Source organism: Sebastes fasciatus, chromosome 9, assembly GCF_043250625.1.
Source record: "Sebastes fasciatus isolate fSebFas1 chromosome 9, fSebFas1.pri, whole genome shotgun sequence".
In the NCBI taxonomy this organism is placed as follows: domain Eukaryota; kingdom Metazoa; phylum Chordata; class Actinopteri; order Perciformes; family Sebastidae; genus Sebastes; species Sebastes fasciatus.
This window is the reverse complement of record NC_133803.1, coordinates 35,941,227-35,965,543: the sequence shown is the minus strand read 5'-3', so window position 1 is coordinate 35,965,543 and position 24,317 is coordinate 35,941,227. Positions and strand designations below refer to the sequence as shown.

General features: G+C 49.8%; 2 protein-coding genes across 2 annotated transcripts in view; both read left to right on the top strand.

Annotated features, from left to right (window-relative positions):
* The window catches only part of LOC141774642 (pantothenate kinase 1-like), a 189,524-nt gene that overhangs the window by 139,372 nt on the left and 25,835 nt on the right, over nucleotides 1–24,317 (top strand). The window lies entirely within an intron of this gene.
* Nucleotides 5,812–24,317, top strand: part of bcl2l11 (BCL2 like 11) — a 41,615-nt gene continuing 23,109 nt past the window's right edge. The window contains exons 1-3 of the mRNA XM_074647466.1: nucleotides 5,812–5,932; nucleotides 6,248–6,554; nucleotides 13,957–14,333. Coding sequence (XP_074503567.1) covers nucleotides 6,538–6,554; nucleotides 13,957–14,333 — 394 coding nt within the window. The 5' untranslated portion in view covers nucleotides 5,812–5,932; nucleotides 6,248–6,537. The remainder of the gene's footprint in view (nucleotides 5,933–6,247; nucleotides 6,555–13,956; nucleotides 14,334–24,317) is intronic.

Sequence of the window (24,317 nt, the reverse complement as noted above, 5' to 3'; positions counted from 1 at the left end):
CATCATCTGGCAAAGAAGTGGTGCAGACTGATGTAGTGGGAACCAGCCTGACACCCTGTTGCTCATTGCCATCCGTTCACTGACTTGTGAGCAGTCAGTGAACGATGTTTCAGTTAATTCAGTTGGTTGGTTGGGTGGATGGCTGGTTGGTTGGTTGGTTGGTTGGTTGGTTGGTTGGTTGGTTGGATGGTTGGTTGGGTGGTTGGTTGGATGGTTGGTTGGGTGGTTGGATGGTTGGTTGGTTGGTTGGATGGTTGGTTGGGTGGTTGGATGGTTGGTTGGTTGGATGGTTGGTTGGGTGGTTGGATGGTTGGTTGGTTGGTTGGTTGGGTTAGGGTTAGGGTTAGGGTTAGGGTTAGTTGTGTGGTTGGTTGGTTGGTTGGATGGCTGGTTGGTTGGTTGGTTGGTTGGTTGGTTGGTTGGATGGTTGGTTGGGTGGTTGGTTGGGTGGTTGGATGGTTGGTTGGTTGGATGGTTGGTTGGGTGGTTGGATGGTTGGATGGTTGGTTGGTTGGTTGGTTGGTTGGTTGGTTGGTTGGATGGTTGGTTGGGTGGTTGGATGGTTGGTTGGTTGGATGATTGGTTGGGTGGTTGGATGGTTGGATGGTTCGTTGGTTGGTTGGTTGGGTTAGGGTTAGGGTTAGGGTTAGGGTTAGGGTTAGTTGTGTGGTTGGTTGGTTGGATGGCTGTTTGGTTGGGTGGTTGGATGGTTGGTTGGTTGGTTGGTTGGTTGGTTGAGTGGGTGGATGGGTGGGTGGTTGGTTGGTTGGTTGGTTGGTTGGTTGGTTGGTTGGTTGGTTGGTTGGTTGATTGATTGGTTGGGTGGATGGCTGGTTGGTTGGTTGGTTGGTTGGATGGGTGGATGGCTGGTTGGTTGGTTGGATGGTTGGTTGGTTGGTTGGGTGGTTGGATGGTTGGTTGGTTGGTTGGTTGGTTGGTTGGTTGGTTGGTTGGATAGTTGGTTGGTTGGTTGGTTGGGTTAGGGTTAGGGTTAGTTGTGTGGTTGGTTGGTTGGATGGCTGGTTAGTTGGGTGGTTGGTTGGTTGGATTGGTGGTTGGTTGGTTAGTTGGTTGGTTGGTTGGTTGGTTGGTGGTTGGTTGGGTGGTTGGTTGGGCGGTTGGTTGGTTGGTTGGTTGGTGGTCGGTTGGTTGGTTGGATGGCTGGTTGGTTGGCACAGTGTTAAAATACAATTTCAACATCTAATTCAATCAAGAAGCAGAACACATCAACATAGAGAGCCTCCTGACACATGCAGTAATATATATACAGTAATACTGAGAGGCTGTAACGTATAATTACTGTCATCATCTGGCAAAGAAGTGGTGCAGACTGATGTAGTGGGAACCAGCCTGACACCCTGTTGCTCATTGCCATCCGTTCACTGACTTGTGAGCAGTCAGTGAACGATGTTTCAGTTAATTCAGTTGGTTGGTTGGGTGGATGGCTGGTTGGTTGGTTGGTTGGTTGGTTGGATGGTTGGTTGGGTGGTTGGATGGTTGGTTGGTTGGTTGGATGGTTGGTTGGGTGGTTGGATGGTTGGTTGGTTGGATGGTTGGTTGGGTGGTTGGATGGTTGGTTGGTTGGTTGGTTGGGTTAGGGTTAGGGTTAGGGTTAGTTGTGTGGTTGGTTGGTTGGATGGCTGGTTGGTTGGGTGGTTGGATGGTTGGTTGGTTGGTTGGTTGGTTGGTTGGTTGGTTGGTTGGTTGGTTGGTTGGTTGGTTGAGTGGGTGGATGGGTGGGTGGTTGGTTGGTTGGTTGGTTGGTTGGTTGGTTGGTTGGTTGGTTGGTTGGTTGGTTGATTGATTGGTTGGGTGGATGGCTGGTTGGTTGGTTGGTTGGTTGGTTGGATGGTTGGTTGGTTGGTTGGTTGGTTGGGTGGTTGGATGGTTGGTTGGTTGGTTGGTTGGGTGGGTGGTTGGATAGTTGGTTGGTTGGTTGGTTGGGTTACGGTTAGGGTTAGTTGTGTGGTTGGTTGGTTGGATGGCTGGTTGGTTGGGTGGTTGGTTGGTTGGATTGGTGGTTGGTTGGTTAGTTGGTTAGTTGGTTGGTTGGTGGTTGGTTGGGTGGTTGGTTGGGCGGTTGGTTGGTTGGTGGTCGGTTGGTTGGTTGGATGGCTGGTTGGTCGGCACAGTGTTAAAATACAATTTCAACATCTAATTCAATCAAGAAGCAGAACACATCAACATAGAGAGCCTCCTGACACATGTTTAAAACCAAACATGTTTCAGTGATTCATCAGTGTGTCTGGTTACTTTCACCTAAAAGGCTCCAGATGTTTGACCACAGTAGATGATGAGTGCAGGTTATATGAGGCAGAGATCAGAGTGGGACGATACTGTTCACTGAATATCAGAGACATGTGGTGAGTCTATCCTCAGATCAGCAGAGTTCTGATCGGATGATTCATAACTTCAGTAGCAGCTCAGAGTCGTAGTTCAGACCTGGAGGCGTCGGTTTCAACCAGACTGTGAAGGTCTCAGTATCAAACACACATTCAGCCCTCTGAAACACTTCAGGAGAAAACATTTAAATATTTCTATCCTCACAGTATTATTTTTAGAAGATTTCACAGACCGGAGAAAAACAACCAATCAGAGCAGATGAGAACGTTTGTGACCCGGCAACCAAGTTGAGATCAGTTGAGGAAACACCAAGAACCGTCCACCAGCCGGAGCTCAGCCAATAGGAACGCTCTCTCTCTCTCTGACCTGTGATTGGTCAAAGTCTCCCGTCACGGGCTCCTTAACCCTCAGGGACTTCCTGAGGCACCGCTGGTGTTCAGCTCCTGCTCCCGGGTGGATGAGAACACCACCCTTCCCAGCGCCTCACGGTCCACGTTGGTGCAGCAGCCTGTCAGGAGGGTTATGGTTCTATGGAGAACCTCCTCACAGACTGCTGCTGCAGAGGCTCCACAGAGAGACTCCTCACAGACTGCTGCTGCCGAGGCTCCACAGAGAGACTCGTCACAGACTGCTGCTGCCGAGGCTCCACAGAGAGACTCCTCACAGACTGCTGCTGCCGAGGCTCCACAGAGAACCTCCTCACAGACTGCTGCTGCCGAGGCTCCACAGAGAACCTCCTCACAGACTGCTGCTGCCGAGGCTCCACAGAGAACCTCCTCACAGACTGCTGCTGCCGAGGCTCCACAGAGAGACTCCTCACAGACTGCTGCTGCCGAGGCTCCACAGAGAACCTCCTCACAGACTGCTGCTGCCGAGGCTCCACAGAGAACCTCCTCACAGACTGCTGCTGCAGAGGCTCCACAGAGAACCTCCTCACAGACTGCTGCTGCAGAGGCTCCACAGAGAACCTCCTCACAGACTGCTGCTGCCGAGGCTCCACAGAGAACCTCCTCACAGACTACTGCTGCAGAGGCTCCACAGAGAACCTCCTCACAGACTGCTGCTGCAGAGGCTCCACAGAGAACCTCCTCACAGACTGCTGCTGTCGAGGCTCCACAGAGAACCTCCTCACAGACTGCTGCTGCAGAGGCTCCACAGAGAACCTCCTCACAGACTGCTGCTGCAGAGGCTCCACAGAGAGACTCCTCACAGACTGCTGCTGCCGAGGCTCCACAGAGAGACTCCTCACAGACTGCTGCTGCAGAGGCTCCACAGAGAACCTCCTCACAGACTGCTGCTGCAGAGGCTCCACAGAGAACCTCCTCACAGACTGCTGCTGCAGAGGCTCCACAGAGAGACTCCTCACAGACTGCTGCTTCAGAGGCTCCACAGAGAACCTCCTCACAGACTGCTGCTGCAGAGGCTCCACAGAGAGACTCCTCACAGACTGCTGCTTCAGAGGCTCCACAGAGAACCTCCTCACAGACTGCTGCTGCAGAGGCTCCACAGAGAACCTCCTCACAGACTGCTGCTGCCGAGGCTCCACAGAGAGACTCCTCACAGACTGCTGCTGCAGAGGCTCCACAGAGAGACTCCTCACAGACTGCTGCTTCAGAGGCTCCACAGAGAACCTCCTCACAGACTGCTGCTGCCGAGGCTCCACAGAGAGACTCCTCACAGACTGCTGCTGCAGAGGCTCCACAGAGAGACTCCTCACAGACTGCTGCTGCAGAGGCTCCACAGAGAACCTCCTCACAGACTGCTGCTGCAGAGGCTCCACAGAGAACCTCCTCACAGACTGCTGCTGCCGAGGCTCCACAGAGAGACTCCTCACAGACTGCTGCTGCCGAGGCTCCACAGAGAGACTCCTCACAGACTGCTGCTTCAGAGGCTCCACAGAGAACCTCCTCACAGACTGCTGCTGCAGAGGCTCCACAGAGAGACTCCTCACAGACTGCTGCTTCAGAGGCTCCACAGAGAACCTCCTCACAGACTGCTGCTGCAGAGGCTCCACAGAGAACCTCCTCACAGACTGCTGCTGCAGAGGCTCCACAGAGAACCTCCTCACAGACTGCTGCTTCAGAGGCTCCACAGAGAACCTCCTCACAGACTGCTGCTGCAGAGGCTCCACAGAGAACCTCCTCACAGACTGCTGCTGCCGAGGCTCCACAGAGAACCTCCTCACAGACTGCTGCTGCCGAGGCTCCACAGAGAACCTCCTCACAGACTGCTGCTGCAGAGGCTCCACAGAGAGACTCCTCACAGACTGCTGCTGCCGAGGCTCCACAGAGAGACTCCTCACAGACTGCTGCTGCCGAGGCTCCACAGAGAGACTCCTCACAGACTGCTGCTGCAGAGGCTCCACAGAGAACCTCCTCACAGACTGCTGCTGCAGAGGCTCCACAGAGAACCTCCTCACAGACTGCTGCTGCAGAGGCTCCACAGAGAACCTCCTCACAGACTGCTGCTGCAGAGGCTCCACAGAGAGACTCCTCACAGACTGCTGCTGCCGAGGCTCCACAGAGAACCTCCTCACAGACTGCTGCTGCCGAGGCTCCACAGAGAACCTCCTCACAGACTGCTGCTGCAGAGGCTCCACAGAGAGACCCCTCACAGACTGCTGCTGCCGAGGCTCCACAGAGAACCTCCTCACAGACTGCTGCTGCAGAGGCTCCACAGAGAGACTCCTCACAGACTGCTGCTGCCGAGGCTCCACAGAGAACCTCCTCACAGACTGCTGCTTCAGAGGCTCCACAGAGAACCTCCTCACAGACTGCTGCTGCAGAGGCTCCACAGAGAGACTCCTCACAGACTGCTGCTGCAAAGGCTCCACAGAGAGACTCCTCACAGACTGCTGCTGCAGAGGCTCCACAGAGAGACTCCTCACAGACTGCTGCTGCAGAGGCTCCACAGAGAACCTCCTCACAGACTGCTGCTGCAGAGGCTCCACAGAGAACCTCCTCACAGACTGCTGCTTCAGAGGCTCCACAGAGAACCTCCTCACAGACTGCTGCTGCAGAGGCTCCACAGAGAGACTCCTCACAGACTGCTGCTGCAGAGGCTCCACAGAGAGACTCCTCACAGACTGCTGCTTCAGAGGCTCCACAGAGAACCTCCTCACAGACTGCTGCTGCAGAGGCTCCACAGAGAACCTCCTCACAGACTGCTGCTGCAGAGGCTCCACAGAGAACCTCCTCACAGACTGCTGCTGCAGAGGCTCCACAGAGAGACTGCTGATTACACCTAGGTTATTATGGGATGTCTGCATAAATGATGCCTACAACGTGTTGCCTGCTGCAGCTTTAAAGGCTGATGGAGGCTGATGGAGGCTGCATGGTGTGAGAGGCAGGGGGAGCCAGAGGAGGAGGAATGGAGAGAACAGAGAGACTCCTCCTCCAGTAGAGGAGGGTCTGGTTCTGGAGGAGGAGCTGATATGAGTCCAGAGCGCAGAGAGCAGCTCCTCCAGTCTAACAGCCGGAGGAAGAGAGGAAGGAAGGAAGGAAACCCTCACTGCAGACACACCGACACACCGAGCTCTGGACTCTGTTTACCTCCTCCGCTGTCTCAGCTCTCAGCTCTCCGGTCTCTGGTCTCCGGTCTCCGGTCTCAGCTCTCAGCTCTCCGGTCTCTGGTCTCCGGTCTCCGGTCTCCGGTCTCTGGTCTCCGGTCTCAGCTCTCAGCTCTCCGGTCTCCGGTCTCCGGTCTCAGCTCTCAGCTCTCCGGTCTCCGGTCTCTGGTCTCCGGTCTCCGGTCTCCGGTCTCAGCTCTCAGCTCTCCGGTCTCCGGTCTCCGGTCTCCGGTCTCAGCTCTCCGGTCTCTGGTCTCCGGTCTCTGGTCTCCGGTCTCCGGTCTCCGGTCTCAGCTCTCAGCTCTCCGGTCTCCGGTCTCCGGTCTCAGCTCTCAGCTCTCCGGTCTCCGGTCTCCGGTCTCTGGTCTCTGGTCTCCGGTCTCTGGTCTCCGGTGTCTCCGGTCTCCGGTGCCGGTTCCACTTCGGACTCTGCGGATTATTGATCTGAAGAAGGTTCATCAGAATCTCTGGATTTATTTCACGTGTTGATGTTTGTCTCTCTTCGGACCTGCGGATCCATCTGGACTCACTCTGGATTAACTCTGATGTTCTTTAGGTTGTATTGATATTAACAGACATCTGGTCCTCGTGTTGTTGATCCAGCGGGGATGACCTGACACACTGACATGCACCATCCGTCCAGGTGAGTCTGAACTGAGAACAGCAGAGTTTATATCTCTTTAACTGTTGAACTTCACTTTAAACCCTCTGAACCCTCTGAACCCTCTGAACCCTCTGAACCCTCTGAACCCTCTGACCCCTCTGACCCCTCTGACCTGCAGCTCAGCATGTTCATATGAATGTTTACTGGCGGTGGTTTTAAAATAGACTTCAGGAAGTTAATAAATATAAATATAATATAATATGATATTAATATAAATATAATATAATATAATATGATATGATATGATATGATATGATATGATATAATATAATATGATATGATATTAATATAATATAATATAATATGATATGATATGATATGATATTAATATAATATAATATAATATAATATGATATGATATGATATGATATGATATGATATGATATGATATTAATATAAATATAATATAATATAATATAATATGATATGATATGATATGATATGATATAATATGATATGATATTAATATAATATAATATAATATGATATGATATTAATATAATATAATATCATATGATATGATATAATATGATATGATATTAATATAATATAATATAATATGATATGATATGATATGATATTAATATAAATATAATATAATATAATATAATATGATATATGATATAATATGATATGATATTAATATAAATATAATATAATATAATATGATATGATATGATATGATATGATATTAATATAATATAATATAATATAATATGATATGATATGATATAATATAATATAATATAATATGATATGATATGATATAATATGATATGATATTAATATAATATAATATAATATGATATGATATGATATAATATGATATGATATAATATAATATAATATAATATGATATGATATGATATAATATGATATGATATAATATAATATAATATAATATGATATGATATGATATAATATGATATGATATTAATATAAATATAATATAATATAATATAATATAATATGATATGATATGATATAATATGATATGATATAATATAATATAATATAATATGATATGATATAATATAATATGATATGATATTAATATAAATATAATATAATATAATATAATATAATATAATATAATATGATATGATATTAATATAAATATAATATAATATAATATAATATGATATAATCTCACTGAGGAGAGTTTGAGCGTAAAAAGTGACTTAAAACTGAATTTAATGTCTTTATGCATCTTCTCCTTTAATATTCCTGCACAGAACACTTTCTAGTTCTATATTTCTTCTTTATGGATTTTTAAATATATATATATACATAATATATAATATATAAATATATAAATATATTATATATATGTAATATATGTAATATATAATATGAATATATATATATGTATATATATCGGGAGGGAACACGCACGGACGTCCTCAGAGATCCTGACTGCTGTGTGTGTGTGTGTGTGTGTGTGTGTGTGTGTGTGTGTCGGGATGTTTCGGCGACGCAGCGCTTCAGTTCTTAACCAGCTGGGTTTAACCTCCAGCTGCTGGGTGTAAACGGAGTTTAACTCTGGATAAAGGGTGTATCGGGTCTAAATGATCAGCTGTGTGTCGCCAGGTCACCTAGTCTCCTGGTCTCCAGGTCACCTGGTCTCCTGGTCTCCAGGTCACCTGGTCTCCTGGTCTCCAGGTCACCTGGTCTCCAGGTCTCCAGGTCTCCTGGTCTCCAGGTCTCCTGGTCTCCAGGTCTCCTGGTCTCCAGGTCACCTGGTCTCCTGGTCTCCAGGTCACCTGGTCTCCTGGTCTCCAGGTCACCTGGTCTCCAGGTCTCCAGGTCTCCTGGTCTCCAGGTCTCCTGGTCTCCAGGTCACCTGGTCTCCAGGTCACCTAGTCTCCTGGTCTCCAGGTCACCTGGTCTCCTGGTCTCCAGGTCACCTGGTCTCCAGGTCTCCAGGTCTCCTGGTCTCCAGGTCTCCTGGTCTCCTGGTCTCCAGGTCTCCTGGTCTCCTGGTCTCCAGGTCTCCTGGTCTCCAGGTCTCCTGGTCTCCAGGTCACCTGGTCTCCAGGTCTCCAGGTCTCCTGGTCTCCAGGTCTCCTGGTCTCCAGGTCACCTGGTCTCCAGGTCTCCTGGTCTCCAGGTCTCCTGGTCTCCTGGTCTCCAGGTCTCCTGGTCTCCAGGTCACCTGGTCTCCTGGTCTCCAGGTCACCTGGTCTCCTGGTCTCCAGGTCTCCTGGTCTCCAGGTCACCTGGTCTCCAGGTCTCCAGGTCTCCAGGTCTCCAGGTCACCTGGTCTCCAGGTCTCCAGGTCTCCAGGTCACCTGGTCTCCAGGTCTCCAGGTCTCCTGGTCTCCAGGTCTCCAGGTCACCTGGTCTCCAGGTCTCCAGGTCTCCAGGTCACCTGGTCTCCAGGTCACCTGGTCTCCAGGTCTCCAGGTCTCCTGGTCTCCAGGTCTCCTGGTCTCCAGGTCTCCAGGTCTCCAGGTCTCCAGGTCACCTGGTCTCCAGGTCTCCAGGTCTCCTGGTCTCCTGGTCTCCAGGTCACCTGGTCTCCAGGTCTCCAGGTCTCCAGGTCTCCAGGTCACCTGGTCTCCAGGTCTCCAGGTCTCCAGGTCTCCAGGTCTCCTGGTCTCCAGGTCACCTGGTCTCCAGGTCACCTGGTCTCCAGGTCTCCAGGTCTCCTGGTCTCCAGGTCTCCAGGTCTCCAGGTCTCCAGGTCTCCTGGTCTCCAGGTCACCTGGTCTCCAGGTCACCTGGTCTCCAGGTCTCCAGGTCTCCTGGTCTCCAGGTCACCTGGTCTCCAGGTCACCTGGTCTCCAGGTCTCCAGGTCTCCTGGTCTCCAGGTCTCCAGGTCTCCAGGTCTCCAGGTCTCCTGGTCTCCTGGTCTCCAGGTCTCCTGGTCTCCAGGTCTCCTGGTCTCCAGGTCTCCAGGTCTCCAGGTCTCCAGGTCTCCAGGTCTCCTGGTCTCCAGGTCACCTGGTCTCCAGGTCACCTGGTCTCCAGGTCTCCAGGTCTCCAGGTCTCCAGGTCTCCAGGTCTCCAGGTCACCTGGTCTCCAGGTCTCCAGGTCTCCTGGTCTCCAGGTCTCCAGGTCTCCTGGTCTCCAGGTCTCCAGGTCTCCTGGTCTCCAGAGGTTAAACTGGTTGTTTTATCTGCATCGTTGAGAGACTTTCTGCTTGTTGTGATCGAGGTCACCGAGTTCAGCCGCTCTGGGTTGATGAGACCAGTTCACCTGCAGCTCCTCTGATATTAATACCTCTCACAATATAATCATTCATATATCGTTTATAACCACTGAGAATAATAACCAGCAGCTCCACGCTACAGCTGATCACTGGTTCTAACAGAACTGATCACTGGTTCTAACAGAACTGATCACTGGTTCTAACAGAACTGATCACTGGTTCTAACAGATCTGATCACTGGTTCTAACAGAACTGATCACTGGTTCTAACAGAACTGATCACTGGTTCTAACAGATCTGATCACTGGTTCTAACAGATCTGATCACTGGTTCTAACAGATCTGATCACTGGTTCTAACAGATCTGATCACTGGTTCTAACAGATCTGATCACTGGTTCTAACAGAACTGATCACTGGTTCTAACAGATCTGATCACTGGTTCTAACAGATCTGATCACTGGTTCTAACAGATCTGATCACTGGTTCTAACAGATCTGATCACTGGTTCTAACAGATCTGATCACTGGTTCTAACAGAACTGATCACTGGTTCTAACAGAACTGATCACTGGTTCTAACAGATCTGATCACTGGTTCTAACAGATCTGATCACTGGTTCTAACAGATCTGATCACTGGTTCTAACAGAACTGATCACTGGTTCTAACAGATCTGATCACTGGTTCTAACAGATCTGATCACTGGTTCTAACAGATCTGATCACTGGTTCTAACAGAACTGATTCAATAGTAAAGTGAAACTTTATTTAGTGATCTGAAATGTCAGTTTGTTTCTGTCGTCGCCCACTGAGACCCAGAACATCAGAACCTCCAGCCTCTCAGCCTCCTCTCCACGTTAATATAGAACATCAGAACCTCCAGCCTCCTCTCAGCCTCCTCAGTCTCCTCTCAGTCTCCTCTCAGTCTCCTCTCAGCCTCCTCTCAGCCTCCTCTCCACGTTAATATAGAACATCAGAACCTCCAGCCTCCTCTCAGCCTCCTCAGTCTCCTCTCAGTCTCCTCTCAGCCTCCTCTCAGCCTCCTCTCCACGTTAATATAGAACATCAGAACCTCCAGCCTCCTCTCCAAGATTCAAGATTCACTTTATTGTCATTTCACTGAGTATTTGCAGACACAGAAGGAAACGGAATATAGTTTCTCCCAGCTCCCGTCAGTGCATTAAAAAGATAGAATAAATAAGCATTAAAATTAACATACCTAAAAATAACAATAGAAGAATAAAATAAGTAAACGTTTCAGACAAAAATCATAAAATTTGCAGTTCGAGTTTAACAGCAGAGAAAAGTGCATTTATGTCCATAGTAAAGTGTTGTTTGCATTACTGCTCCAAGAGTTCTCTCTGACATGTGACTAGCTTTAAAAAGTGTTTCTGTGTTGATGCTGGGGGGTTGATGTGAGTGTGAGAGGAGGAGACACAGTGGGGAGAAGCTGTTCAGCATCCTGCTGGACCTGCAGCAGACCCTCCTCTACCTCCTCCACCTCCTCCACCTCCTCTACCTCCTCTACCTCCTCCACCTCCTCTACCTCCTCTACCTCCTCCACCTCCTCTACCTCCTCTACTTCCTCCACCTCCTCTACCTCCTCTACTTCCTCCACCTCCTCTACCTCCTCTACCTCCTCTACTTCCTCCACCTCCTCTACCTCCTCCACCTCCTCTACTTCCTCCACCTCCTCTACCTCCTCCACCTCCTCTACCTCCTCTACCTCCTCCACCTCCTCCACCTCCTCTACCTCCTCTACCTCCTCCACCTCCTCTACCTCCTCTACCTCCTCCACCTCCTCTACCTCCTCTACCTCCTCCACCTCCTCTACCTCCTCCACCTCCTCTACCTCCTCCACCTCCTCTACCTCCTCCACCTCCTCCACCTCCTCTACCTCCTCTACCTCCTCCACCTCCTCTACCTCCTCTACCTCCTCCACCTCCACCTCCTCTACCTCCTCCACCTCCTCTACCTCCTCCACCTCCTCTACCTCCTCTACCTCCTCTACCTCCTCCACCTCCTCTACCTCCTCCACCTCCTCTACCTCCTCCACCTCCTCTACCTCCTCCACCTCCTCCACCTCCTCTACCTCCTCCACCTCCTCTACCTCCTCCACCTCCTCCACCTCCTCCACCTCCTCTACCTCCTCCACCTCCTCTACCTCCTCCACCTCCTCTACCTCCTCCACCTCCTCTACCTCCTCCACCTCCTCTACCTCCTCCACCTCCTCTACCTCCTCCACCTCCTCCACCTCCTCTACCTCCTCCACCTCCTCTACCTCCTCTACCTCCTCTACCTCCTCCACCTCCTCCACCTCCTCTACCTCCTCTACCTCCTCTACCTCCTCTACCTCCTCCACCTCCTCTACCTCCTCCACCTCCTCCACCTCCTCTACCTCCTCCACTTCCTCTACCTCCTCTATCTCCTCTACCTCCTCCCAGCAGTCACGATCATGTTTAGCTGCCGTTGTTCTGCTCCACGTTAATATAGAAACTAAGAACGTCTCAGCCTCTCAGCCTCCTCTCAGCCTCTTAGCCTCCTCTCAGCCTCTTCTCAGCCTCTTAGCCTCCTCTCAGCCTCTTAGCCTCCTCTCAGCCTCTCCTCAGCCTCTTAGCCTCCTCTCAGCCTCTCAGCCTCCTCTCAGCCTCTTAGCCTCCTCTCAGCCTCTCAGCCTCTCAGCCTCCTCTCAGCCTCTTAGCCTCCTCTCAGCCTCTCAGCCTCCTCTCAGCCTCTTAGCCTCCTCTCAGCCTCTTAGCCTCCTCGCCTCCTCTCAGCCTCCTCTCAGCCTCTCAGCCTCCTCTCAGCCTCTTAGCCTCCTCTCAGCCTCCTCTCAGCCTCTTAGCCTCCTCTCAGCCTCTCAGCCTCCTCTCTCCATGTTAATATAGATCCTCCAGCCTCGTCTGTCTCTCTCTCTCTCCGTTCAGCAGCAGGAGGTGCCGACGAGCCGCTGAACGGATCTCCTTAAACATTTAACATCTGATCACCTGATCTGGTGATCAGGTGATCAGATGATCAGAGGACCTGTTAGCCGTTGTTCTGGTGTTCTGGTGATCTGGTTCTGGTGTTCTGGTGCCGGTGTTGCTCTCGGCTGAAGGTGCCCCGTCGGTTCGTTCTGGTTCTGGTTTCTCTCCGTGCCTCCTGACCCGCTTTAACATGTCTCCTAGTCGGACTCGGATCTGCACCGGAACCCCCAGAGAGAGTTTAGACTCTCATAGACTCTCATCAGACCGGAGGACCGGAGGACCGGCACCGGGTCCGGTTACAGCGGGTCTGGCCGCTGTTTCTCCGTGCGTAATGACGCGTAATGACGCGTAATAACTCTCAGAATAGGCGAATGCGTAAAAAGCGAAAGGAGAGTGTTTCCAAGCTGTGTAACTGTGTTCTGTCGGCTCATGGAGACTCTGGTTCTGAGATCCAGTTGTTAATAATGTGAGCTGGTTTTGGTTCAGAAGTACAAGGAGGAGAAGGAGGAACCCTCTGGTTAGGAAGCTGAAGTTCAGTCTGTAGGTCAGTCTGTAGGTCAGTCTGGACAAACAGGAAGCGACTCAGAGTCTCTTTATTAGAAGTTCACTGATAAAACTGAAAATGAAGAAGATGTAAATATCTTTATTGGTTTTAAATAAAGTGACTTAAAAAAATAATATCTGCATAATAATTTACTTTGATTCAATAAATTCCGATTTATGAGCAGAAATGTTCGTTTAAGATGATTTAAGATGATTTACTGGATTCTGGTCCGCTGAGACGGATCCGTCCAGACTGATTATTATTATTATTATTCTCAACAAGTCAAAAATCTGCTGCAATCAGCAACTTCTAGGATCAGCATTGATTCATGGAGAGACCTTGGTCTGGTCAGCTAACATTACTGCCAAGCAGCTGGAATATAGAGTGATATTGTGCTTTTAGCTGACGTGTGTCTCCTCACTGTGTTGAGCGATGCTCCTTCATGTCTATGTAGAGCGAGCACAAGCGCCAGCAACAGGACGCTGACTTTAGTTGACTTAACGGACACAGGTGATGCTGTTAACAACACATTATGATTCTTACATAGAGCCCCTTTAAATGAGAGAACCCTGTAAAGTTCTAAAGGAACCCTGAACCTCCAGACCGGTCCAGATGTGACATGCTACTTCACATCAAGCTGCTGTTCCAGATGCAGCTGGATGTGAGGTGGCTGGAAGCTGGAAGCCCAGACTGACGGTTCCTCTCTGTTCCTCCAACAGGCCACAAAACCCGTCCGATGGCTCGACCCCAGTAACGGGCCCACCGGGGACCGGAGGAGGAGATCCAGCTCCGGAGCGGAGCTTCGGCCGCCTCGACTCCACCGGAGGAGGAGAGCCGGACTCTCCGTCCTGGGTCAGAACCAGAACCAGAGCCGGCTCCCCTGTGGACGGCCTCGGCGTGTTCCAGACCAGGTCTATATTCCAGCTCCCCCGCCGAGCCTCCAGCGGATACTTCTCCTCCGACGGAGACTCGGTACCGAGCTCCCCGCGCTGCCCGAGGCCTCCGACGGCTGACAGAGCGACGCAGACACCGAGTCCCTCTGGACAGCTGGTGCAGCACGCCATGCAGCGCCTGGCTGAGGCGCACCAGCAGCACGGTGAGCAGAACATATTGAACACAACACCAACACAGCAGCACGGTGAGCAGAACATACTGAACACAACACCAACACAGTAACACGGTGAGCAGAACATACTGAACACAACACCAACACAGCAGCACGGTGAGCAGAACATACTGAACACAACACCAACACAGCAACATGGTGAGCAGAACATACTGAACACAACACCAACACCAGCAGCACGGTGAGCAGAACATACTGAACACAACACCAACACAGCAACACGGTGAGCAGAACATACTAAACACAACACCAACACAGTAGCACGGTGAGCAGAACATACTGAACACAACACCAGCAGCATGGTGAACAGAACATACTGAACACAACACCAACACCAGCAGCACGGTGAGCAGAACATACTGAACATAACACCAACACGGCAGCACGGTGAGCAGAACATACTGAACACAACACCAACACAGTAGCACGGTGAACAGAACATACTGAACACAACACCAACAGCATGGTGAGCAGAACATACTGAACACAACACCAGCAGCATGATGAGCAGAACATGCTGAACACAACACCAACACAGCAGCACGGTGAGCAGAACATACTGAACACAACACCAACAGCATGGTGAACAGAACATACTGAACACATCACCAGCAACATGATGAGCAGAACATGCTGAACACAACACCAACACAGCAGCACGGTGAGCAGAACATACTGAACACAACACCAACATCATGGTGAGCAGAACATACTGAACACAACACCAACACAGTAACACGGTGAGCGGAACATACTGAACACAACACCAACAGCATGGTGAGCAGAACATACTGAACACAACACCAACATCATGGTGAGCAGAACATACTGAACACAACACCAACATCATGGTGAGCAGAACATACTGAACACAACACCAACACAGTAACACGGTGAGCGGAACATACTGAACACAACACCAACAGCATGGTGAGCAGAACATACTGAACACAACACCAACAGCATGGTGAGCAGAACATACTGAACACAACACCAACATCATGGTGAGCAGAACATACTGAACACAACACCAACATCATGGTGAGCAGAACATACTGAACACAACACCAACACAGTAACACGGTGAGCGGAACATACTGAACACAACACCAACAGCATGGTGAGCAGAACATACTGAACACAACACCAACACAGCAGCATGGTGAGCAGAACATACTGAACACAACACCAACAGCATGGTGAGCAGAACATACTGAACACAACACCAACATCATGGTGAACAGAACATACTGAACACAACACCAACACAGCAACACGGTGAGCAGAACATATTGAACACAACACCAACACAGCAGCACGGTGAGCAGAACATACTGAACACAACACCAACACAGCAACACGGTGAGCAGAACATACTGAACACAACACCAACACAGCAACACGGTGAGCAGAACATACTGAACACAACACCAACACAGCAGCACGGTGAGCAGAACATACTGAACACAACACCAACACAGCAACACGGTGAGCAGAACATACTGAACACAACACCAACACAGCAACACGGTGAGCGGAACATACTGAACACAACACCAACATCATGGTGAGCAGAACATACTGAACACAACACCAACATCATGGTGAGCAGAACATACTGAACACAACACCAACATCATGGTGAGCAGAACATACTGAACACATCACCAGCAGCATGGTGAGCAGAACATACTGAACACAACACCAACACAGCAGCACGGTGAGCAAAACATACTGAACACAACACCAACAGCATGGTGAGCAGAACATACTGAACACAACACCAACACAGCAGAACGGTGAGCAGAACATACTGAACACAACACCAACACAGCAGCATGGTGAGCAGAACATACTGAACACATCACCAGCAGCACGGTGAGCAGAACATACTGAACACAACACCAACAACATGGTGAGCAGAACATACTGAACACAACACCAGCAGCATGGTGAGCAGAACATACTGAACACAACACCAGCAGCATGGTGAACAGAACATACTGAACACATCACCAGCAGCATGGTGAGCAGAACATACTGAACACAACACCAACACAGCAGCAGAACAACACAACACAACATACAGAACATACTGAACACAACACCAGCAGCATGGTGAACAGAACATACTGAACACATCACCAGCAGCATGGTGAGCAGAACATACTGAACACAACACAACACAGCAGCAGAACATACTGAACACATCACCAGCAGCACGGTGAGCAGAACATACTGAACACAACACCAACACAGAAGCACGGTGAGCAGAACATACTGAACACAACACCAGCAGCATGGTGAGCAGAACATACTGAACACAACACAGCAGCACGGTGAGCAGAACATACTGAACACAACACCAACACAGCAACACGGTGAGCAGAACATACTGAACACAACACCAACAGCATGGTGAGCAGAACATACTGAACACAACACCAGCAGCATGGTGAACAGAACATACTGAACACAACACCAGCAGCATGGTGAACAGAACATACTGAACACATCACCAGCAACATGGTGAGCAGAACATACTGAACACATCACTAGCAGCATAGTGAACAGAACATGCTGAACACAACACCAACACAGCAGCACGGTGAGCAGAACATACTGAACACAACACCAACAGCATGGTGAGCAGAACATACTGAACACAACACCAACATCATGGTGAACAGAACATACTGAACACAACACCAACACAGCAGCATGGTGAGCAAAACATACTGAACACAACACCAACAGCATGGTGAGCAGAACATACTGAACACAACACCAACACAGCAGCATGGTGAGCAAAACATACTGAACACAACACCAACACAGGAGCATGGTGAGCAGAACATACTGAACACAACACCAACATCATGGTGAGCAGAACATACTGAACACATCACCAGCAGCATGGTGAGCAGAACATACTGAACACAACACCAACACAGGAGCATGGTGAGCAGAACATACTGAACACAACACCAACAGCATGGTGAGCAGAACATACTGAACACAACACCAACATCATGGTGAGCAGAACATACTGAACACATCACCAGCAGCATGATGAGCAGAACATACTGAACACAACACCAACACAGGAGCATGGTGAGCAGAACATACTGAACACAACACCAACAGCATGGTGAGCAGAACATACTGAACACAACACCAACATCATGGTGAGCAGAACATACTGAACACATCACCAGCAGCATGATGAGCAGAACATACTGAACACATCACCAACACAGCAGCATGGTGAACAGAACATACTGAACACATCACCAACACAGCAGCATGGTGAGCAGAACATACTGAACACAACACCAACAGCATGGTGAGCAGAACATACTGAACACAACACCAACACAGCAGCATGGTGAACAGAGGATACTGAACACATCACCAGCAGCATAGTGAACAGAACATACTGAACACATCACCAGCAGCATGGTGAGCAGAACATACTGAACACAACACCAACACAGCAGCATGGTGAACAGAGGATACTGAACACATCACCAGCAGCATAGTGAACAGAACATACTGAACACATCACCAGCAGCATGGTGAACAGAACATACTGAACACATCACCAACACAGCAGCATGGTGAGCAGAACATACTGAACACAACACCAACAGCATGGTGAGCAGAACATACTGAACACAACACCAACACAGCAGCATGGTGAACAGAGGATACTGAACACATCACCAGCAGCATAGTGAACAGAACATACTGAACACAACACCAACAGCATGGTGAGCAGAACATACTGAACACAACACCAACACAGCAGCATGGTGAGCAGAACATACTGAACACAACACCAACAGCATGGTGAGCAGAACATACTGAACACAACACCAACACAGCGGCATGGTGAACAGAGGATACTGAACACATCACCAGCAGCATAGTGAACAGAACATACTGAACACATCACCAGCAGCCTAGTGAACAGAACATACTGAACACATCACCAGCAGCCTAGTGAACAGAGGATACTGAACACATCACCAGCAGCATAGTGAACAGAACATACTGAACACATCACCAGCAGCATGGTGAACAGAACATACTGAACACATCACCAGCAGCATAGTGAACAGAACATACTGAACACATCACCAGCAGCATAGTGAACAGAACATACTGAACACATCACCAGCAGCATAGTGAACAGAACATACTGAACACATCACCAGCAGCATAGTGAACAGAACATACTGAACACATCACCAGCAGCATGGTGAACAGAACATACTGAACACATCACCAGCAGCATAGTGAACAGAACATACTGAACACATCACCAGCAGCATAGTGAACAGAACATACTGAACACATCACCAGCAGCATGGTGAGCAGAACATACTGAACACAACACCAACACAGCAGCAGAACAACACAACACAACATACAGAACATACTGAACACAACACCAGCAGCATGGTGAACAGAACATACTGAACACATCACCAGCAGCATGGTGAGCAGAACATACTGAACACAACACAACACAGCAGCAGAACATACTGAACACATCACCAGCAGCACGGTGAGCAGAACATACTGAACACAACACAACACAGCAGCAGAACATACTGAACACATCACCAGCAGCATGGTGAACAGAACATACTGAACACATCACCAGCAGCATGGTGAGCAGAACATACTGAACACAACACAACACAGCAGCAGAACATACTGAACACATCACCAGCAGCATGCTGAACACAACTGATGATTATATTGCTGACATGCACGCACGTTCTCAGGCGTGATGGAGTGACGAATATAGAAGAGAACTAACTCTGTCCATCGCTGCAACGCACTTTATTACTCTAAAGAAATCACCTTTCTCTGTCTTGTTGCTGCTGTTACTGCAGCAACAACAGCAGTAACAGCAGCAGCAGCAACAGCAGTAACAGCAGCAGCAGTAACAGCAGCAGTAACAGCAGCAGCAGCAACAGTAGTAACAGCAGCAGTGGCAGCAGCAGTAGTAACAGCAGCAGTAACAGCAGCAGTAACAGCAGCAGTAACAGCAGCAGTAACAGCAGCAGCAGCAGCAGTAGTAACAGCAGCAGTGGCAGCAGCAGTAGTAACAGCAGCAGTAACAGCAGCAGTAACAGCAGCAGCAGCAGCAGTAACAGCAGCAGCAGTAGTAACAGCAGTAGTAACAGCAGTAACAGCAGCAATAACAGCAGCAGCAGCAGCAGCAGTAACAGCAGCAGCAGTAGTAACAGCAGTAACAGCAGTAGTAACAGCAGCAGCAGTAACAGCAGAAGCAGTAGTAACAGCAGTAACAGCAGCAGTAACAGCAGCAGCAGCAGCAGTAACAGCAGCAGCAGTAGTAACAGTAGTAACAGCAGTAACAGCAGCAGCAGCAGCATTAACAGCAGCAGCAGTAGTAACAGCAGCAGCAGTAGTAACAGCAGTAACAGCAGCAGTAACAGCAGCAGCAGCAGTAACAGCAGCAGTAACAGCAGTAACAGCAGCAGCAGCAGTAACAGCAGCAGTAACAACAGCAGTAGCAGCAGCAGCAGCAGTAACAGCAGCAGTAACAGCGGCAGTAACAACAGCAGTAGTAACAGCAGCAGCAACAGCAGCAGTAACAACAGCAGCAGCAGCAGTAACAGCAGTAACAGCAGCAGCAGCAGTAACAGCAGCAGTAACAACAGCAGTAGCAGCAGCAGCAGTAACAGCAGCAGCAGTAGTAACAGCAGTAACAGCAGCAGTAACAGCAGCAGCAGCAGCAGTAGTAACAGCAGCAGTAACAGCAGCAGTAACAGCAGTAACAGCAGCAGCAGCAGTAACAGCAGCAGTAACAACAGCAGTAGCAGCAGCAGCAGCAGCAGCAGTAACAGCAGTAACAGCAGCAGCAGCAGTAACAACAGCAGTAACAGCAGCAGCAGCAGTAACAGCAGCAGTAACAACAGCAGTAGTAACAGCAGCAGCAACAGCAGCAGTAACAACAGCAGTAGCAGCAGCAGCAGCAGCAGTAACAGCAGCAGCAGTAGTAACAGCAGTAACAGCAGCAGTAACAGCAGCAGCAGCAGCAGTAGTAACAGCAGCAGCAGCAGCAGCAGTAGTAACAGCAGCAGTAACAGCAGCAGCAGTAACAGCAGTAGTAACAACAGCAGCAGCAGCAGCAGTAACAGCAGCAGTAACAACAGCAGTAGCAGCAGCAGCAGCAGCAGCAGTAACAGCAGCAGCAGTAGTAACAGCAGTAACAGCAGCAGTAACAGCAGCAGCAGTAACAGCAGTAGTAACAGCAGCAGCAGCAGCAGTAACAGCAGCAGTAACAACAGCAGTAGCAGCAGCAGCAGCAGCAGCAGTAACAGCAGCAGCAGCAGTAACAGCAGCAGCAGTAGTAACAGCAGCAGTAACAGCAGCAGCAGTAACAGCAGCAGCAGCAGTAACAGCAGCAGTAACAACAGCAGTAGTAACAGCAGCAGTAACAACAGCAGTAGCAGCAGCAGCAGCAGCAGTAACAGCAGCAGCAGTAGTAACAGCAGTAACAGCAGCAGTAACAGCAGCAGCAGCAGCAGTAGTAACAGCAGCAGCAGCAGCAGTAACAGCAGCAGTAACAGCAGCAGCAGCAGCAGTAGTAACAACAGCAGTAGCAGCAGCAGCAGCAGCAGTAACAGCAGCAACAGCAGTAACAGCAGTAACAGCAGCAGCAGAAGTAACAGCAGCAGTAACAGCAGCAGCAGTAACAGCAGTAGTAACAGCAGCAGCAGTAACAGCAACAGTAACAACAGCAGCAGCAGCAGCAGTAGTAACAGCAGCAGCAGCAGCAGTAACAGCAGCAGTAGCAGCAGCAGTAGTAACAGCAGCAGCAGCAGTAACAGCAGCAGCAACAGCAGCAGTAACAACAGCAGTAGCAGCAGCAGCAGCAGCAGTAACAGCAGCAGCAGTAGTAACAGCAGTAACAGCAGCAGTAACAGCAGCAGCAGCAGCAGTAGTAACAGCAGCAGCAGCAGTAACAGCAGCAGTAACAGCAGTAGTAACAGCAGCAGCAGCAGCAGCAGTAACAGCAGCAGTAACAACAGCAGTAGCAGCAGCAGCAGCAGCAGCAGTAACAGCAGCAGCAGTAGTAACAGCAGTAACAGCAGCAGTAACAGCAGCAGCAGTAACAGCAGTAGTAACAGCAGCAGCAGCAGCAGTAACAGCAGCAGTAACAACAGCAGTAGCAGCAGCAGCAGCAGCAGCAGTAACAGCAGCAGCAGCAGTAACAGCAGCAGCAGTAGTAACAGCAGCAGCAGCAGTAACAGCAGTAACAGCAGCAGCAGCAGTAACAGCAGCAGTAACAACAGCAGTAGTAACAGCAGCAGTAACAACAGTAGTAGCAGCAGCAGCAGCAGCAGTAACAGCAGCAGCAGTAGTAACAGCAGTAACAGCAGCAGTAACAGCAGCAGCAGTAGTAACAGCAGTAACAGCAGCAGTAACAGCAGCAGCAGCAGCAGTAGTAACAGCAGCAGCAGCAGCAGTAACAGCAGCAGCAGCAGCAGTAGTAACAACAGCAGTAGCAGCAGCAGCAGCAGCAGTAACAGCAGCAACAGCAGTAACAGCAGTAACAGCAGCAGTAACAGCAGCAGCAGCAGCAGTAGTAACAGCAGCAGCAGCAGCAGCAGTAACAGCAGCAGTAACAGCAGTAGTAACAGCAGCAGCAGTAACAGCAACAGTAACAACAGCAGCAGCAGCAGCAGTAGTAACAGCAGCAGCAGCAGCAGTAACAGCAGCAGTAGCAGCAGCAGTAGTAACAGCAGCAGCAGCAGTAACAGCAGCAGCAACAGCAGCAGTAACAACAGCAGTAGCAGCAGCAGCAGCAGCAGTAACAGCAGCAGCAGTAGTAACAGCAGTAACAGCAGCAGTAACAGCAGCAGCAGCAGCAGTAGTAACAGCAGCAGCAGCAGTAACAGCAGCAGTAACAGCAGCAGCAGTAACAGCAGTAGTAACAGCAGCAGCAGCAGCAGCAGTAACAGCAGCAGTAACAACAGCAGTAGCAGCAGCAGCAGCAGTAACAGCAGCAGCAGTAGTAACAGCAGTAACAGCAGCAGTAACAGCAGCAGCAGTAACAGCAGTAGTAACAGCAGCAGCAGCAGCAGTAACAGCAGCAGTAACAACAGCAGTAGCAGCAGCAGCAGCAGCAGCAGTAACAGCAGCAGCAGCAGTAACAGCAGCAGCAGTAGTAACAGCAGCAGCAGCAGTAACAGCAGTAACAGCAGCAGCAGCAGTAACAGCAGCAGTAACAACAGCAGTAGTAACAGCAGCAGTAACAACAGTAGTAGCAGCAGCAGCAGCAGCAGTAACAGCAGCAGCAGTAGTAACAGCAGTAACAGCAGCAGTAACAGCAGCAGCAGTAGTAACAGCAGTAACAGCAGCAGTAACAGCAGCAGCAGCAGCAGTAGTAACAGCAGCAGCAGCAGCAGTAACAGCAGCAGTAACAGCAGCAGCAGCAGCAGTAGTAACAACAGCAGTAGCAGCAGCAGCAGCAGTAACAGCAGTAACAGCAGCAGTAACAGCAGCAGCAGCAGCAGTAGTAACAGCAGCAGCAGCAGTAACAGCAGCAGTAACAGCAGCAGCAGTAACAGCAGTAGTAACAGCAGCAGCAGCAGTAACAGCAGCAGTAACAGCAGCAGCAGTAACAGCAGTAGTAACAGCAGCAGCAGTAACAGCAACAGTAACAACAGCAGCAGCAGTAGTAACAGCAGCAGCAGCAGCAGTAACAGCAGCAGTAGCAGCAGCAGTAGTAACAGCAGCAGCAGCAGTAACAGCAGCAGCAACAGCAGCAGTAACAACAGCAGTAGCAGCAGCAGCAGCAGCAGTAACAGCAGCAGCAGTAGTAACAGCAGCAGCAGTAGTAACAGCAGTAACAGCAGCAGTAACAGCAGCAGCAGCAGCAGTAGTAACAGCAGCAGCAGTAGTAACAGCAGTAACAGCAGCAGTAACAGCAGCAGCAGCAGCAGTAGTAACAGCAGCAGCAGCAGCAGCAGCAGTAACAGCAGCAGTAACAGCAGCAGCAGCAGCAGTAGTAACAGCAGCAGCAGCAGCAGCAGCAGTAACAGCAGTAGTAACAGCAGCAGCAGTAGTAACAGCAGTAACAGCAGCAGTAGCAGCAGCAGCAGCAGCAGTAACAGCAGCAGCAGTAGTAACAGCAGCAGTAACAGCAGCAGCAGCAGCAGTAGTAACAGCAGCAGCAGCAGCAGCAGCAGTAACAGCAGCAGTAACAGCAGCAGCAGTAACAGCAGTAGTAACAGCAGCAGCAGCAGCAGTAGTAACAGCAGCAGTAGCAGTAGCAGCAGCAGTAACAGCAGCAGTAACAGCAGCAGCAGCAGCAGTAGTAACAGCAGCAGCAGCAGCAGCAGCAGTAACAGCAGCAGTAACAGCAGCAGCAGTAACAGCAGTAGTAACAGCAGCAGCAGCAGCAGCAGCAGTAGTAACAGCAGCAGCAGCAGCAGCAGTAACAGCAGCAGTAGCAGCAGCAGCAGCAGCAGCAGTAGCAGCAGCAGCAGCAGCAGCTTCCTTTATCAGAGAGCTGAATGTATGGCGGGGGCTGCTGGTGTTGAATGTTAACAATGATAGCAAAAAGATGAACAGAAACAGACTCAGGATGTTGATCTACTCCCTCGTTCTCTCCCACTAGAGCTTACTCATCATGTTTCCACTACTACTCACTCTCTCTCTCTCTCTCTCTCTCATGAGTCAGTGTTTGTTTCACATTCTGATTTATTGACTAATCCTCACCTCACCTCTCTGTCTGCTGATCCGCGGAGAGAAATCTGACAAATTCAGGCTGAAACATGCCGATCCAGAAGACATGAGTCCTCTGAGCTGCTGCTTTCATTCCATCACTGTTCTGTTCCTCCTCTTCTCCTCTTCATGGAGGAGTTCACCTTCAGGGCTCTCTGCAGAGAATCTCCTTCGGTTTGG